The sequence below is a fragment of the Cetorhinus maximus genome, chromosome 24 (genome assembly GCF_964194155.1).
Source record: "Cetorhinus maximus chromosome 24, sCetMax3.hap1.1, whole genome shotgun sequence".
In the NCBI taxonomy this organism is placed as follows: Eukaryota; Metazoa; Chordata; class Chondrichthyes; order Lamniformes; family Cetorhinidae; genus Cetorhinus; species Cetorhinus maximus.
The window spans coordinates 21,341,377-21,358,552 of NC_135902.1; the positions used below are offsets into that span (position 1 = coordinate 21,341,377).

The 17,176-nt window shown below is 44.9% G+C and overlaps 1 protein-coding gene across 2 annotated transcripts in view; it reads right to left on the reverse strand.

The window, feature by feature from the left end:
- Positions 1–4,278: 4,278 nt before the first annotated feature.
- Positions 4,279–17,176, reverse strand: part of LOC144699698 (uncharacterized) — a 97,530-nt gene continuing 84,632 nt past the window's right edge. Inside the window, exons 9-16 of one of the 2 annotated variants that reach the window (XM_078570841.1) lie at positions 16,818–16,950; positions 13,921–14,114; positions 13,131–13,161; positions 12,163–12,228; positions 9,645–9,704; positions 9,285–9,367; positions 8,497–8,591; positions 4,279–4,981 (exon numbers count right to left, since the gene is read on the reverse strand). In XM_078570841.1, coding sequence (XP_078426967.1) covers positions 4,947–4,981; positions 8,497–8,591; positions 9,285–9,367; positions 9,645–9,704; positions 12,163–12,228; positions 13,131–13,161; positions 13,921–14,114; positions 16,818–16,950 — 697 coding nt within the window. In that variant the 3' untranslated portion in view covers positions 4,279–4,946. Of the gene's footprint in view, positions 4,982–8,496; positions 8,592–9,284; positions 9,368–9,644; positions 9,705–12,162; positions 12,229–13,115; positions 13,162–13,920; positions 14,115–16,817; positions 16,951–17,176 lie in introns of both variants that reach the window. The other variant, XM_078570839.1, reaches the window with a different exon arrangement.

Sequence of the window (17,176 nt, forward strand, 5' to 3'; positions counted from 1 at the left end):
GTGGGTGGGCCAATTAAGGCCCGCCCAACATGAATCGTGGCTCCTGAGGACAGCGGGAGTGGACGGGCAGCAGCGGGACTGCAATGACCGCCGGGCCCATTGGTGACCTGGTGGCCTGTTTTAAAAAATTATTGCAGCCTTTCAAAGGCTGCGAATCATGGCCAGTGGAAGGGCTCCCCAGAGCGCTGCTGGTAAGCAGGCCAGGCAGGAGGGTAGGGTAGGGCAGGGGGACACTGTGCCCCTTGTTTTTCTGACGATTGCCTTGCTGCCCTCCTCGGAGGTGGCAGCACGGCGGGAGGTCCTCGTACTCCAGAACAGGAGGAGGAGTCCCCCACAATGACCAAACATGCCTGGGAGGAATTGGCAGAGGCGGTGAGCTCCTGCGATGTGGTGTGATGCACCTGGATCCAGTGTCTCAAGCGCTTCGACCTATGCACTCATGAAGGGTGAGTACCATGTTGGCATTGGTCACTTAACCCAGCAGGTAGGCTTTCCCCCCTGGTGCCCACCCCACTAAGTCTGAGTACAGTGACTGCATTGAATCATTGACAGCATGTGTCCTTCGCTGGGTGGGCCAGCAGATATTGCCCATGCCGAGGTCACCCTGAGAGGGTGGTGAAGAGATGGGTTCTGCCCCCGCAGCATGTGGTACACTGAGACCCAAAATTACTGTGTGGGGGCAACCTGGAGGAGCTGCACCTAGGCGCAGTGCTGAAACTCCAGGGCATGTCAAAGTCAGGGTGATGACATGCTGGGAGGGGAGCTTCAAGGTGGCATTGGCACTGATCAATCTGTTGTCCTCTGCGCTCCACGTGCTTGCGCCTCTTTGCTATGGAAGGTTAGACTGTGTGGTGCCAATGTGATGTAGGCAGCATGTGGCCAAGGCGGTGGGGGGACAGGCCTAGCATCTTTGTGTGAGTGTCCAACAGCAGCGGGGTGAGGAGACACTGGAGCCCTGCAATGTCCCACTCTGGTTGGGGTGGGCCGTCCGCAAAGAGAGTCCAGGTACAAGTAGCACCAATCAATGCTCTTCTCTTTTCAGGAGAGGAATACACATAATGCCGCCGAGTGGGTGAGGACTGGCAGCGGCCTGGCACAGTTGGTGATTCTCAGTCACTTCGAGCAGGAGGCCCTAGATTTGGAGAGGCGCCATGTGCCCAGGTCAACCGGTGTCGGAGAGGCTGGGGTGCCACGGGCAGGTATGTTTGCCCAGCAGTGAGGTCACCATTGTTCTCCCAACAGCCATGGCAGTGCTGAATGTTCAGTGATTTGAAGTTTGCAACATGGCTTGACCATTGCTTATGGAAGGATGAGCACTTAATGATCCGGGGGACAGGGATGTACATTGACATTGTCTCCACGTTAACTGATCCAATGTCCTTGTTCTTCCTTTCAGCATCAGTGGAGCAGGGCCAGGAGGAAGAACAGCAGAGGCCCCCTCTTACACCTGAGGGCCCTGAAGTCTCACCAGCATTACACCATCTCTGCCAGGCAGGCACCAGCGCAGATACTAGCACCTTGGTGGGAATTAGAATATCAGCTAGTGTCCTGGGGCACAGCGGTGAGGGCAATTCACAGTCGCTGGAGGAGCTAGCAGAGACAGAGTGCCCATGGCGCCAGCAGTCTGAGGGCTGCAGGGGACCAGGCACATGCTCAGTCGGTGCCTGATGATGTGCCTCTGGAGTTGTCTGCGACGCAGGAAATGCGGCCGGGTGTGCGGGAGCATCTGGGGGAGATAATGAGGCTATGCTTGGCCTGGTGTCCGTGGTGGAGGAGTCTATGCGGACTATCGTCGAAGCAATGAGCCTCATGGCCGAGTGCCATGCGTCCTCCATGGAGAGAGTGGCGACTCTCATGGAGAGGCTCCTCCAGGAGACCAATCAGGGCTTCCTGGGGATGCGCTTGGACCAGCAAGCCCTCACATCGGCATTGATCTCAGTTAGTCATTGCCAATGTGAGAGTTGGTCTGGGCACCAAGTTTCCCAGCTCAGTGCCCATCCATCTACGGCGAGCAGAGAGGTCTGAAGCGACAACAGCTGCCTGGCGTCTCTGCGGGCTCCTCTCAGGGTGCTCCGGATGAGGGCGGCAGCTCCTCCACCCTCTGCCAGTGCCAGCATGCGGCGAGGCTGCAATGACTGGCGAGATGCCAGCTGTGGAACTGGCAGCTCCCTCCCAGGTGCCAGCACAGGCTCCACGGGCCAAAGGATGACCATCAAGGTCATCGAGGCCAACAGAACAGCAGAGTCAGCAGGCTGTCTCAGATGCCACTCCCAGCAAGGGGTCAGCACCAAGACGTAGCACCCGAAAACGTAAACATAAGGCATCTTAGGCACACCACTGGTTTATCACCGGTGCTTTTGTGTTGGCCCGCAATGAGGTCTTAATGAGTTGGTGTGATTTTTAACATCTTTGTATTTATGTTTTCTTAAGTTCCTTTGGTTGTAATATTAAATTCAGACATATCACCATGGCTGAGGGTGCCTCTTTTCTTCTGCAGGTGGATGGTTTCCAAAAATGTTATGAGTGTTTTATGGGACATTCAGCTTTATTAACAAGGCCCTTAGTTAATGTTCCTAACCAGGCAGATTTTTGCACTCAGGTATTGAGTATAGAGCCTGCAGCCCAGGCTTGTCCTGGAGGTCTATTTATGGTGTGCTAGCTGAAGGTTCGTTGGATTAAAGCCTCCCGGGTGTCCCTGCCTCCCTCGAGAATGCCCGCATTAGCGTCTACCCTCAGCATTTCCCTGTGCGTGCTCATCCTCGGACTCACTGCTGGACTCATCATATGCAGCCGCAGCCACTGCGTCTACCTTTTCATTGTCCACAGCGTCCCCCTTTCCAGCACAAGATTGTGGAGAGCGCAGCATGCAACCACTATCAGTGACACACGATCTGGGGGGTACTGGAATGCACCCCCTGAGCAGTCCAGGCATCGGAAGCGCACCTTGAGGAGACCAATGGCTCTCGCCACCACAGCCCTTATGGAGGCGTGGCTCCTATTGTACCGCTGCTCAGCTTCTGTTCTTGTATGGCGGAGAGGCGTCATGAGCCACCTTCTGAGAGGGTAGCCCTTGTCACCCAGCAGCCATCCATCAAGCCAGGCTGGAGCACTGAAGAGCCCCGGCACCTGGGAGTGTCTGAGGATGGAGGTGTCGTGGGAGCTGCCTGGGTACCTTGCACAGACTTGTAGAATCAGCATCCTGTGATCACACACTATCTGCACGTTCATGGAGTGGAATCCCTTCCTGTTGACGAAGGCACCGTGCTCACTTGCTGGCGCCTTGATGGCCACACGTGTACAGTCTATTGTACCCTGGACGCGGGGGAAGCTAGCAATGGCCATTAAGCCTCTGGCTCGCTGTGTCTGGCTTGCCTGGTCCCAAGGGAAGTGGACGAAGGTCTGTAACCTGCTTGACACAAGAGTGGACAGCTGATTGCGAGACAACGCAAAGATCACCCACTGAGCCCTGGAAGGAGCCAGAGCATAGAAGTTGAGGGAGCTGTGACCTTTAGAGCCAGTGGCATGGGGTGTCCACCCACACAGTTTGCGGAGATCTCAGGCTCAATCATCTGACAAATTATCTGACAGATATAGTTGACCGTCTCCCTTGAGAGACGGAGCCTCCTCCGGCACTGCACCTCAGACATATTGAGGTAGCTGCTTCGTATACCCTGGGCGTCTTCTGCGGCCCCTTCCATCTTGGACTACCTCTGGCCCTGCACCCCTTGTGCCCTGCGCCTGTCCTCGCAAAGGTGGCTCCCCTGGAGGCTGAATGTGCACTCCTGGCCTCCTCCCCCTTCTAGCCCTCCCTTCCTGCCTCTAGTGGAGAATTCAGCTCCCATTCCCAGGCTTCCCAAAACCTGCAGGCCCAAAACAGATTCCTCACTGCAGAGTGCTGACCTGAAGGTTGAGTCCAGTCCAAGCAGCTGGTATGTGTTTTGAAGTATTGCAGATCACACAGGCAAGTATCAGTAACTTTGAAAAAACAATATTTGACAGAGCACACTGAGCCCTCTTATCCCGCCCGTGGATGAGGTTTATACAAATGTGTCCTACTTGCCTGCCCGTTGCGTCTGTGCGCCAACCCGAAGATTGCACCGGCGCTGAAAAATCGCCATCAATTGGTGCCTCGGGGGCCTTAAGTGGCCCATTAATTAATGGTGGGCGCACATCAAAGATCAACACACGCCCGCCCAACGAAATATCGCGATGGCGCACGGTGACGTCGGGATGCTTGCCCGACGTCACCACGCGTCATTTTACGGGCCCGCCCCCCCACTTGCCAACGGGAAAATTCTGGCCATAGACTCTGTCCTTCTGAACTAATGTGCCTGCAGAGGCTACTTTGGACACTAGGAGGCAGTACTGATAGGTACAGGTGTGTCACTGGTAGGGGTGATATGTGGCAGTAAGTTGAGGAGACAGGTTAAGAACATCACATGACATCAGTACAAATACACTAAAAAATCTTGGCAATAAGAATGGAACTGGGAATAGTGCAAAGCTGCTTCCTGGCCACTGTCTGGAGGTAGAAAAAGAGAACGGTGTCCCAGAAACTTCATGTCAACTCCAATACCTGTGCTCCACTGGATGCAAGAAACAATTCTGATAGCTTGGAGACCACCTTTCTACTTCTCCATTAAAATCCACGGTAATTCCCCTTTATTGGGAGAATCCTGTCACAGGAGTAGTGATGGCTTCATCATATTTATAAATGTGTAGAGGTGCCCCTTAGCCCTGCTCTTTTATCTCTCATATTTACACGTGCTGCAGAGCGATGGGTCCTCCAAGTAAGATGCTTCCTTGGTTGTTGATGTTCGGAGGGGAATTCGAGGAGTCCCCATCTTTCCACAGCACATTTGGACAGTCTCTGTGGCATAAATCAGATCCGATGAGGTAATTGTGCAACAAGGTGACAAAACCAGCTGGCCACCTCCATTATTCTGTCATACGAACCACTCGGTGTGTCGGAACCCTGCAGCTGAAAGATCAGAAGGACAAGATTTCAACCAAGAGTAGGCCAGGCCGCATCTTATTAATATGCTGGGAGGATTACATGGTGAGCTAACCACCTTCCGCAAGCTTACACAAATTTATGGATAACCACTTCTGTGCAGTATTTATCAAAAAGAACAGTGGTCCAAATACCAATCCTGTGGAACACCACTGTATACTTCCCTCAAGTCTGAAAAATAACTGCTTACCACTGCTGTCTGCTTTCTACTCCTTAGCTAATTTTGTATCATGCTGGAACTGTTACTTTAATCCCATAAACTTTAATTTTGCTTACATGTATATTCTGTGGCACTTTGTCAAACACCTTTTGAAAGTCCATCTGCGCATCAACTACCTCTCCACTACCTCAAAGAACTCAACCAAGTTAATCAAACAGGATTTGCCTTTAACAGATCTGCGCTGACTTTTCTTTATGAACCAAACTCTTCCAAATGCTAATTAATTTTCTCTCAGATTATTGTCCCTAAACATTTCACCACCATCAACATTAGGCTGACTGGACTGAAGTTGACAGGCTTGTACCTCTCCCCTTTTTTAATAGGTTTGTAACATTTGCAATCCTCCAGTCCTCTGGCACCACCCTGATATCCAAGGAGGATTGGATGGTTACACCCAGCGCCTCCATAATTTTTACCTTACCTCCTTCAGTAACCCGGAATATAGATGATCTAGGTGGGGTGACCTTTCTTCGAGGACTGACAATATTTTATGTTTCTCCTCAAATTATTTTTTATCTCATCCAATATCACCATTGCCTCCTTTACTGCTACATTGGCAGCATCCACTTCTCTAGTGGAGACTGGTTTTCTTTTGGGATGCATTACACTGGGCTGGGACCAGTATCCTGGTGAATTGGATAACTAGGGCAGTAGACAGGGCTTTAAATGAATAAAGTGGGGATGGAAGGATTCTGGAACTGAAAATTCAAAAGCAGCAAGGGAAATGTCAAGGCTCTGGGGCAGTGCAGGATTTTGGGTAAAAACAAGGAGAGTGCATCGTTATCAGTTTTCAAGGACTCACTTGCTTCTGATTGCCCTCTTTTTCCTGATATAATTGTAAAAGTTTTGTGTTGATTCTGATATGCCTTGCAAGTTTGTTCACATGCTCCCTTTCCTGCTTTTTGCATTTTTGTATACTGTTTTAATTTCATGTTGTCTCTCACATTGTCCATTGCTGTCTCTTTTGGCAAGTAGAACTCTTGATTTTTAGGGGATCAACTAGTTCCGTGTTACGCTAAATTCCTTTATGAGCACTTCCCACTGATCTTCTGTCATTTTGTCCACGAACAGGTTTGCCCAGTTTACTGTCTTGCCCCAATGAAGTCAGCCTTACCCAAATCTAGAATTTTAGTAACTGTTCTGCATTTCTTCCTTTCAAATACTATGTTCAACTCAATAATATTATTATAGCTATTAGATAAATGTTTATGCACCATTAGGCTGTTTGCTAAATCTAGCTCGTTACTCATTACTAAATCTAATATAGCATGCCTACTTGTTGGCTCTAGAACACAGACACTAAAAAAAATTCACTATCTTTTCAACATGTTAGTCTTGATTATTTCAAACTATATTGTAAGTAGAAATTCCCCATTAAAACCACTCTGCCTTTGCTACATGCTTGTCTAATCACAGCATTTATATAAGCTATTATTTTACAGCTACTGCTAGAGGGCCTATAAACAACTCCCACTAATCTTAAATCCTTTTTTATTTCTTAATTCTACCCATTAAATCTCCACTGCCTGCTTACCTCTTGTTATATCGTATACTATTACAGAAGTGATTTCATCCTTAATCATTAAGGCTTCTCCTCCCCGCTACCATTTTCCCTAACTTTCCTGTAGACCTTGTAACCTGGTATATTTAGTTTCCAGTCCTGACTGTCCTGTATCCATGTCCCCACATTGGCTACCTTGTCATAGCCTCCAAGTTGAATTTGTGCCTGCAATTCATTCATCTTGTTCCTTACACTCCTTGTGTTTGTATAAAGAATGTTTATTTGGGCCACAACCTGTCCTTCTGCTCTAATGCTTTACTCACACATTTCCTATTTCTCTCTCCTGGCTTAATTAATTTATATCTTTCAGTTTTCCCTTTACCTGCAACTTCTAACAATGAAACTACTAACGTTTATTTTTCCAAATTATTGTCCAAGCTATCTTTTCCAACCTGAGCTTACCCCTGCCACTTACTAGTTTAAAGTCCTTGTAACTGCCCTATTTGTCGTTTCTGCTAGGACCCAGGTCTCAGCCTGGTTCAGGTGGAGGCCATCCCAGCAGTACAGTTCCTTCCCGTCCCAAAACTGGTGCCAGTGTCCCTGAAATGGAATGCCTCTTTCCCACACCATTTGTCGAACTATGGGTTCACATCCCTTATCTGCTTATCCCTATTGCCAATATCCCAATTTGCACATGGCTCGGGTAATAATCCAGAGATTATAACCCTTGACCTCATATCCTGTAATTTATCTCCTAGTTAGTGTACTCTCCAAACAGGACCTCTTACCCACTCTTGCCTGTATTGTTGGTCCCACTGTGGGCCAAAATGAGTGGTTCCCCTACCCACCTTCCCTTTACAATATTCTTTCAAGTCAGTTTGATGTCCTCACTCTGTCATCAGGTAGGCAAAAACCATTCGGGACTTTCAATCCTGCTTAGAAAGCATGCTATCTGTCCCTCTAATTATTTTATCCCTTACAATTATCACATTACGCTTCCTTTCCTTCACCTTCTCCACCTCCCTACTTTGGACAGCCTCCTGTTTCCTGCTCCAAGGTGCCACGGTCCACATTCTGGCTGTCCTTCTTACAGTTTTTATCCTTATCTGTACAGGTAGCAAGAACAATGTACCCGTTACATAGAATTAGTTTTTATGGTTCCTCATTCTTAGCAGGGATCCCCTTACTCTGTACACTATCAGTCACATCAACCCTATTCTGAACCTGTATCTCTCTACAAAGTGTGACTGAAGTCTGGAGCAAATTGTACAGGTATCCCTCCCCATCCCTTGTGTATCCCTGAGTGTCTCCAACTTGCACTCTAACTCAATGACTTCTGAGCCAGAGAGATTCAAGACAGAAACATCTACTGCAGATATGTTCACTAGGGACAGTCTCGCTGTCTAAAAGCTCCCACATATTGCAGTCCACACAACCTGCTCTTAGCCTAAGTTAAATATATTATTTATATATAGGCTGTGGCTTGATTTTTTTTTCTTTTCATACAAACTAAATTGCCCTAAGCAGTAATCAAAAATGTTAAATATTGTCTGCCTCAGGTTTCCACTACAAGAATTCGAGGTGAAAATAAAAAGCAACACCTCCTTCCCCATCTGCTCTTAATTCCCACTTAGACCAAATTTCCAACTTTAGCACACTGTTAACACTACACTCTATGCGTATCAAATGCTGTTTCTCAGGATGTGAAGAATGAAGAAGATTTCTTTCTGCTGCTTGCATACAGATCCTTAAAACTCTTACCGATCCTCAGGATAATTTCATTTGCCTCCTCAACCGAGCTGGACTCATACACCAAGCAGTCAAAACATGTTGTCTGAGGTGTTTCAGGGGAGTTCCTGAAATAAAGCAACCTCCTCTTAACACACAAGAATCTCACACAAAGATTTCAAATACTGCATTGTAGCCAAGTTAAAGTACAACGTTAATGCTGCAAAAGTAAAATCATTAGTTTAATATCATTTTGGATTAAGAAATGTTCCTTGGTTCTATGTATATTTGCTATTACTTTTTGAAATAATTGAATTATATTTAAATTATTCTACAATTGCTACCCAATTGTGAGCTTGGATTATGTGCTTGAGATTCTGGAATGGGGCTTCAACCCACACATATGAGTATCACCCACTGAGCTACGGTTGCTAGTTGCCAGTGAAGGCCAATTCTGTGCTAAGCACTCAAGAAGGGGGCAGTGACAGTTTGGTACTGAAGGACAAGGGTACTCCTTTTTCTAAATGGCAGCCTTTCCTGCAATTTCCTGCAAATGTGAGCTGTGCACTCTTCAAGTATGACAGCCACTTATTGGGGTAGTGCCTAACGGGAACTCTTAATGACGCGAACGCATAGTTTGTGCCCAGGTTCCTGGACCCCCTTCAACTTGGAGTTTATGGGTCCTTCAGACAACATGCAGACTTCACACTTGATGACATGGAGAGCAGCTGCCCCCCTGCATTGGAGCAACCATCCCAATGCCCAGATTCAAGGCCCTAACCTACCCTGAGCCACGTGTTTGTGTGATGTTTTCTACTTACGCCACACAGTAAGCAAAGAGCGTCCGTCTGTTCAACCGGTGTCCCACTGAAGAGATCTCAGGGTAGTGATGATGAAAGAGAACCTGAAAAAGGAATAAGAGGGACATCAGGATTCCAGAAGTTTCTGTGATACAGTTTTGCTGGAATAAAAGAAAGCAATGGTCAAATGTTGCTTGCATTTGTACTGCTGGTTTGAAGTGCAAACTGACATGAAATTCCTACAACAGTTGGGACACAACTGAAATATGAGCAGCAGTGGGCTTATGTGTGTGTGTCTGTGTGTGTGTATATGGATGATTAACATTTGTCCGTAAGCAATCAATTTCCGACTTATCTATGCTGAGACAGAGCAGCAGTTACCTGTGTTGAGTTGTTTTTTATACAGATCACTTCTGTTTCTTTTACATCGAATAACACCTCCTAACAGAGACAAACATGGTGATCAGCGTTAAAGTTATTCAGCATTAACACAACATGCTACAAGAAGAAACCATTTATTTGGAAGTTTTTATTATTTCCCAGATTTCTTTAGATGGAAATTAAAGTTGATAGAGACTAGTTCTTGTCCAAAGGACACTTTCGTTGTCTTCTGTAAAAATGTTATATCATTTACTGAGAATGTACTTATCTGTGTAGACAAGTCTTATTCAACATGCCCAAAGGCAGCTGTTACCATACTATTTTGATCTGACGGACTGTTAATAACAATAAGTGATAAACAGAATGCTGTCCAATCAACCTGTAGGGTTCTCTTTAATGCAGAGTTGACTGAGATTGGGTTGGGCTGTGTTGAGTTGGATTGAGTTTAGTTGAATTGGGTTTGATCAAGTCAAGTAGTTTGGGTCGAGGTGAATGAGTTGGGTTGGGCTGAGTTGAAGCAGGTGAGGTCGGGTTGGTTTGGGGCGGGTTGAGTTGGGTTGGGTTAGGGTATGTTGGACAGTTAGTAGGAGGCTCCAATTGGGTTGTTCAGTATGGTTGGGGAGACTTGGAGAAGATTGTTTGCACATAAAGTACCTACCATGTTGAGGTGTGTAGAAAATTTGTCACTCTGTCTGGATAAATTAACAAATCTTATACGCTACATGTTTAACACATCTGGTTTTGGGCAGTTTATTGAATTTACCTGGCACTTTAAACTTTGTCTTTTTAAAAAAATCTATGGCCAACACTGGCAAGACCTCATTTATTGCCCATTCCTAGTTGCCCTGAAAGGCTGATGGCAGAGCATCTTCTTGAAGCATTGCAATCTTGTGCTGAGGGTACTCCCATGGCGGTATTAGGGAAAGAATTCGAGGAAATTGACCCAGCAGCGATGAAGGGACCTTGATACATGTTCCAACTATTAATGGCATATTAATTATATTGTTAAGATACACAGCTGAAGGGCATTGTTAATTAAGTAGTTAGAGCACTTATACAGAGAGGCTGCTGGGGCACTGGGTGAATAGGTCGGAGGCAGACATATGTAATGCTGCATTCTGTAAATAAACCAACTATCAAGAAAAATATTTGTGTCTAGTTTCATACTTTACCATCTGGCTTGGGATCCAATTAGCACAGAACAGGGTGGTGTCTAACTCAGCTGTGGCTCAGTTCATAGCACCCTCGCCTTTGAATCAGAGGGTTGTGGGTTCATGTCCCACTCCCGGAAGCCAAGAACTGTGATTGTACTCGAAAAGAGTTGCAATCTGTGACTGTTGATAACTCGAAAGAGTTTGAAGGTGATTGTATTCCAATGACTGATTATGAAGACTGTTCTGTCTGGGATTGTGCCAAGTCTCTTGAGTACTGTTGCAGTTGCACCCATCTATGTGAGTTTTCCATCATGCTTCTAATTTGAGCCTTATTGATGGTGAATAAGCTTTTGGAGGTAGGTGACAACCTCTTGCCTCTGCCATGCGTTTGTAGTCATGATACTGATCTTCTTGGTGCAATTAATATTCTAGTCAATGGTGACCCCAAGGAACCTGGTGGTGAGAGACTTGGCAATGGTGGTACCACTGAGGATCAGCAGGAGATACTTGGTCTTTCTCTTCAAGATGGACATTATCTGACATTAATGTGGCATTAAAGTAGTCTCTGAAGTCAACCTAACAAGCTCCACTCTACATGAAATCCAACCTGTCCAAAAATCCAGCTATCCCATCTTTCTGTTGTTCCCCATATGTTTATCATCTTGCAACATATTGTCTTCAAGACTTTTGTCTTCATTTACAACTTTCTGCATGGCATTACCTTACCCTAGCTCTGCAACCATCACCCTACATGCCAGCTCACACCGCCGCTGATTCTGGCCCACTGTGCATAGCTGCCCCTCCAATCCATTATCAGCAGCAGAGCCATTTCAGCCCTCTGCTGCATCTTCTTATATCTTTCCCAGTTTTCAAAAACCTTCTCCACATTCATTTCAGCCCCACCTTCAGGTACTTCCCTTAACTCCTCGAAAGCTGCTCTCAGTCCATTGACTGCCCCACTTATTTTTCCTGCTGTGAAGCACCTTGGGCCATTTAAAAAATATATATCTTGGGATATGGGTGTTGCTGGCAATGCCATCATTTATCACCATCCCTGGTTAACCCTGAGAAGGTATTGTGAACCTTCTTCTGGAACCACTGCAGACCACGTGGTGTAGGTACAATCATAGGGCTGGGGAGGGAGTTCCAGCATTTTAATCCAGGAACGGTAATATATTTCCAAGTCAGATTTGTGTGTGACTTGGGAGGAAATTTTGTGGGAAGATGTACCCATGTCCTTCTAATCTGCTATGCTAGAAATGTGATATAAATTCAAGTTATTACAGTTGGGTCTGGTAGAGGAAGATTGTGCCACCAGCCCCATACTTTGTATCATGGAAACGGTAATCCATGTGTAATCTCACCTGTGATGGCAGGTTTTGCTGCAGGACCTTTTCGATGCCCTGATCCAGCACTTCCTTTCCACCATACTGTAAGAACAAATTACAATCAGTTATTTCTGCCCCTTACCTCTGAGGGTCTTTGATACCAAAAAGCTGTATTTGCAGCCACTATATCCCTAACCCATACAGCACTGTCATAGTTTACAGTAATAACAGATCAGTTAAGGTAAAGTTAAACTAATACTGTTAGATCTCAGAGAACCTACTACACTGTGCAGTAATATGCTTAACATGTACTGTACTGAAAGTGGGTTGTACTGTTAACTCAAGCAGTATTTAGTGTACAGTAATATGCTTAGCCCTCACAATACTTAATATACTTACAGTAATACTGAGGCCATGTGGGCTTAGTTTCCTGTGTGCCCTATTTTAGCAAAATGCTCAATGCTTTGTGTTACCACAGTCAGTCGCCCATGTAAAAAAAACACTGAAATAATGCAGACTAAAAGCATGATACACAAAGGAAAATTAAGCTGTGGCAGCAGGTGCTATACGGATTATAATATTAACCCATTTAGCACTTAAGGACATTATGATACTGTTAACCAATTCCGTTCAGATTACGGATTGCAGCAAGCTACATTTTGTGAAATGTTATTGGTAAACACTGAATCTTGTCTGCTGCTATGAGGCTCTTCTCCCTGAAACCTACATCAGCTGATGATGCCACTGGCAGAAAAAAGGGCAAGATTTATGATGCACTGTAATGATGTAGCTGAGATTTATTGAATGACAATCTCAATTTATTTGGTTCATAAAATCCAAAGTCAAAGCTCTCAATGTTTTGCTAAATTTGTGGATCAAGGAAAATGAACAAAGAAAGTTTGAGGGCACATTCCCTGTCCTTAGCTTAGCATCATGACCACAATGTTACCAGTGTGAATTCTGGATAACTCATTGCTAACTTTGGTTACCATTCCGACGTTCACCTTGCCCAAGTATCGGAGCGAATACAGCAATCTGCAGGAGAAAAAAGATCCTCAGCATTGTGTCCTCAAAATTTCAGTATTTAATTGTGTTTAGTTATGTTAACATTTAAAGCACTGCTTCTGTATCAGGTGATTACTAAAATCTCTCTGCGTGTCTATTATTCAGCAGCAAAATTAAAAGACAAAAGCAAACACAGGACTGTGCTTCTTTCTAATTAAATATATTTATTTACAATTAAACTTAGGCTATATGTTTTCTGATTGGTTTCTGTTTGACCCCAAGTGCATACCAATTATTCTGATTAGGATGTGACCCAGTTTCAGCTGATTTCCCCTCAGGGTAGCGCTCACCCTAATTATTTAGAGGGCATCCTATCCAATTGCAATCTTTTGCCGCAACGCTAGGGGGTAGTTTGGGTTGGGGAGCAGTTACACGGTTGAGGCAACTGAGTGGGTGATCTCAATCGTCAAGAGGAAACACTTAAGCTCCTCAGATTTGATGTTGTTGTTGAAGATGGGGAGGTTGGAGTTGGCAATCTGCTGCTAAGCTAAGGAGCTGGACTTTTCCTTGCCTTCCAGGATGATCCTGAGTTAAAGCAAGGGGAGAGGAGATCAATATTACCATAGATGGTCAAACCAGATCTTGGTGGGGTTGGGGGTAAATTAAGCAGCCTGGCTGTACACCAGGTGTGCCACAGTTTACAGCCATAGAGATTAAAATTGCGGCAGGGGTCAAGGGTATCAAGGGCAGAAGTAAGGGTACAGGTCTATCTTCTGCCAAGTTTCTCACCTGTCATCCCGCAAACCGTCTTCTTTCATCACCTCATTTGATTTATCATATTGGAGCTGGAAGTTGGGAATCTCTTTTTGCATCAGTTGCAGATGAGGCAGCATGGGTCTGTATACTGTTCCATTGTGCCACTTCCAGCGAATCATGTGAAAACTTAATGGTTTCCCTCGAAGTTTCTGTAAAACTGTTTGAGCCTGGAGCCAATCACAATTGAACAGAAGGAAAAGCCAAGGGTGAGAAAATCAGGATTCTTTTTCCTCATGTTTCAAATTTCCCTCTCCTTATCCTTCTTTTGTTAGTGGTTTCCTTTGCTCCATAGGATATTGCAACCCTCTGATACGTCTCCAAAATTGACCATTCTTGATTACTGAACAGTGAGCATAGCCCCTCAAGCTTATTTTGCCATTCAGTTAGATCATTGATGATTTGTACCACAACTCCATTTCAGCATCTTTGCTCCATATCCTTTGATACACTTACCTAATAAAAACCTTAGTCTTGAAAGCCTGAACTAACCCCCAGCATCCACTTTTGAGGGAGTGAATTTGAGGTTTCCATTGCCCTCTGTGTGAAAAATTGCTCCTGATTTCATCCTAAACGATCCAGTTCTAATTTTACGATCGTTCCCTTTCTCTTGATTCTACCATCAAGGCAATAGTTTATCCGTATTTGCTTCATCAAATCAGTTTAACATCTCAAACATGATAATCAGATCACCGCTCAACTTCTATACTCAAGGGAATACAAGCCAAGTTTATGCTGTTATACCTGTTCTGACAATTACTCCTCTGAGCCCCACTGTCATTCTGGTGAATCGGCAGTGTACCCCGACCAAAGGCAATATATCCTTCCTGAAATTCAGTGCATTGACGGCATCATAGCCAGAAACTCTCTCCTCACCAAAAAGTCTACAGGAGTCACGTAGTAAACAGAATTTTGACTGATTTTCCCCAGAGCTGCTGAGGTCCATTGTAATGTCTCTACCTAACTCACCAGGAATTAAACCCAGGACTTTCCTGATTCCCATGGCTCAGTACAACATCTGCATTAACTGGTAGAGCCATAAAGGGAGATGGAGGAAGAGGGGTGGGGGCACGGGGGACCAGGACAGGTTGGAGGGTGAGCACCTTGGATATAATTCTTGATAATAAATGTAACTTTTTATGATACATTAACAGCAAATTGTGGAACAGCACTAGGATTGGGGGAGAAAAGTTAATCTGTAATTTGCATAATTGGTGATGTAGCTCAGTCATCACAGCTACATGGAGCTGTCTATTAATGTCCCAAAGCATGGCATCACACTCCTCAGCATTAATGGCAACACTGTCAGTAAACAAACGTCAAATATCACAAACTCTACAATGAACATTTCATCACAGGCAGCAGAGAAAATAATGAGACTACCGCAGCAGGTAGGGAAACTGATGTAAGTAACCCAATGAATAAAGACAATTATCTCGTACTCAGTGGCTGGAGAAACTAATGGGAATCCCAAAAAAGAGAAACAGATGAATATCCTAGTGGGTAGGGAAATTGATGGGACCACTCCAAGAGGTGGAGAAATTCTCACCAAGACCAGATCATCCAATGCCACTGAGGGAAGTAAGGGCAGAAATCTGCACTGGCCATAATCTTCCAATCTCCAGTCGGAGGACTGGAGAATTGTAAATGTTACACACTTGTTCAAAAAAAGGGTGCAGGGTAAGCCCAGAAACTAGAAGCCAGTCAGTTTAACATCAGTGGTGGGAAAGCTTTTTGGAAATGTGATCTGAGCCAAAATTAACAGTCCCCTGAACAAATGTGGTTTAATTTAGGAAAGCCAGCATGAGTTTGTTAAGCGCAAATCATGTTTAACTAATCTGATTTGCGTTTTTTTTTGATGAGGTAACAGAGCTGATGAGGTAAATGTATTGATGTGGTGTACATGGACTTTCAAAAGGCATTTGATAAAGTGTCATATAAAAGGCTGGTCAGAAAAGTTGAAACCATGGAATAAAAGGGACAGTTAAAGCATGGATATTAAGTTGGCTGAGTGACAAGAAACAGAGGGTGAACAGTTGATTTTCAGACTGGAGGACTGTATATGTTGGTATTCCCCAGGGAATCTATATTCTATGATCTATATTAATGATCTAGACTTGAGTGTGCAGGGCACAATTTCAAAGTTTGCAGATGATACAAAACTTGGACGTATTATGAACTGTGAGGAGGATGGTTGCTGGAATGGGTAGACAGTTGGCAGGTGAAATTTAATTCAGAGAATGTCTCGTGATACATTTTGGTAGGAAGAATGGGGAAAGGCAATATAAAATAAAGGGTACAATTATAAAAGGGGTGTAGGAGTAGAAGGTCCTGGGGGGTGCATGTACACAAATCGCTGAAGGTGGCAGGGCAAGTTGAGAAAGCGTTTCATAAGGTATATGAAATCCTGCGATATATAAATGGAGGCAAAGAGTACAAAAGCAAGGAAGCTGTGGTGAATCTTTATAAAACACTGATTCAATCTTAACTGGACTATTGTTTATAATTCTGGGCAACACATTTTAGGAAGAATGTGAAGGCATTAGAGAAAAGATCCACAAGAATTGTTCTGGAGATGAGACACCTCAGTTACATGGTTAGATTGGCAAAGTTGGGGCTGTTCTCCTTAGAGAAGAGGCAGTTGAGAGGAAATCCAATGAAAATGTTCAAAATCATAAGGGGTCTGAATGGAGTAGATAGGGAGAAACCGATCCCATTGACAGAATGGTCAAAAACCAGAGAATATCAATTTAAGGTGAATGGCAAAAGAAGCAAGGGCAGCACAGGGAAAAAGCTAGGTGAGTTGCTCTTGCAGACAGCCAGCACAGACAAGAGCTGCCAATTCTTTGCCAATGAGCACGCTGGCATTTTACCTCTCCTCTTTGAGCATTTCTCAAGCAAGTCCCATTAATTCCATCAATAATGTCTCCAGCATGAACACATTCATCCGCTTCAGCTTGACTTCCTGGAATCACCTCCGATACAAAAATACGCCTGTCAGTATATCTGAAAGAAAAGACCAGCTGTCAGCAAGTTTTTCTGGATGGCAAGCCACAGGGTTCGGTCCTTGTGTCCCAACTATTTACAATCTATATTAATGACTTGGATTCAGGGATAGAAGGTACTATAGTTAAATTTGCAGATGACACCAAAATAGGTGGGAAAGTAAGTTGCAATGAAGAAATAAGAAATTTACAAATGGATATGGACAGGTTAGGTGAATGGGCCAAAA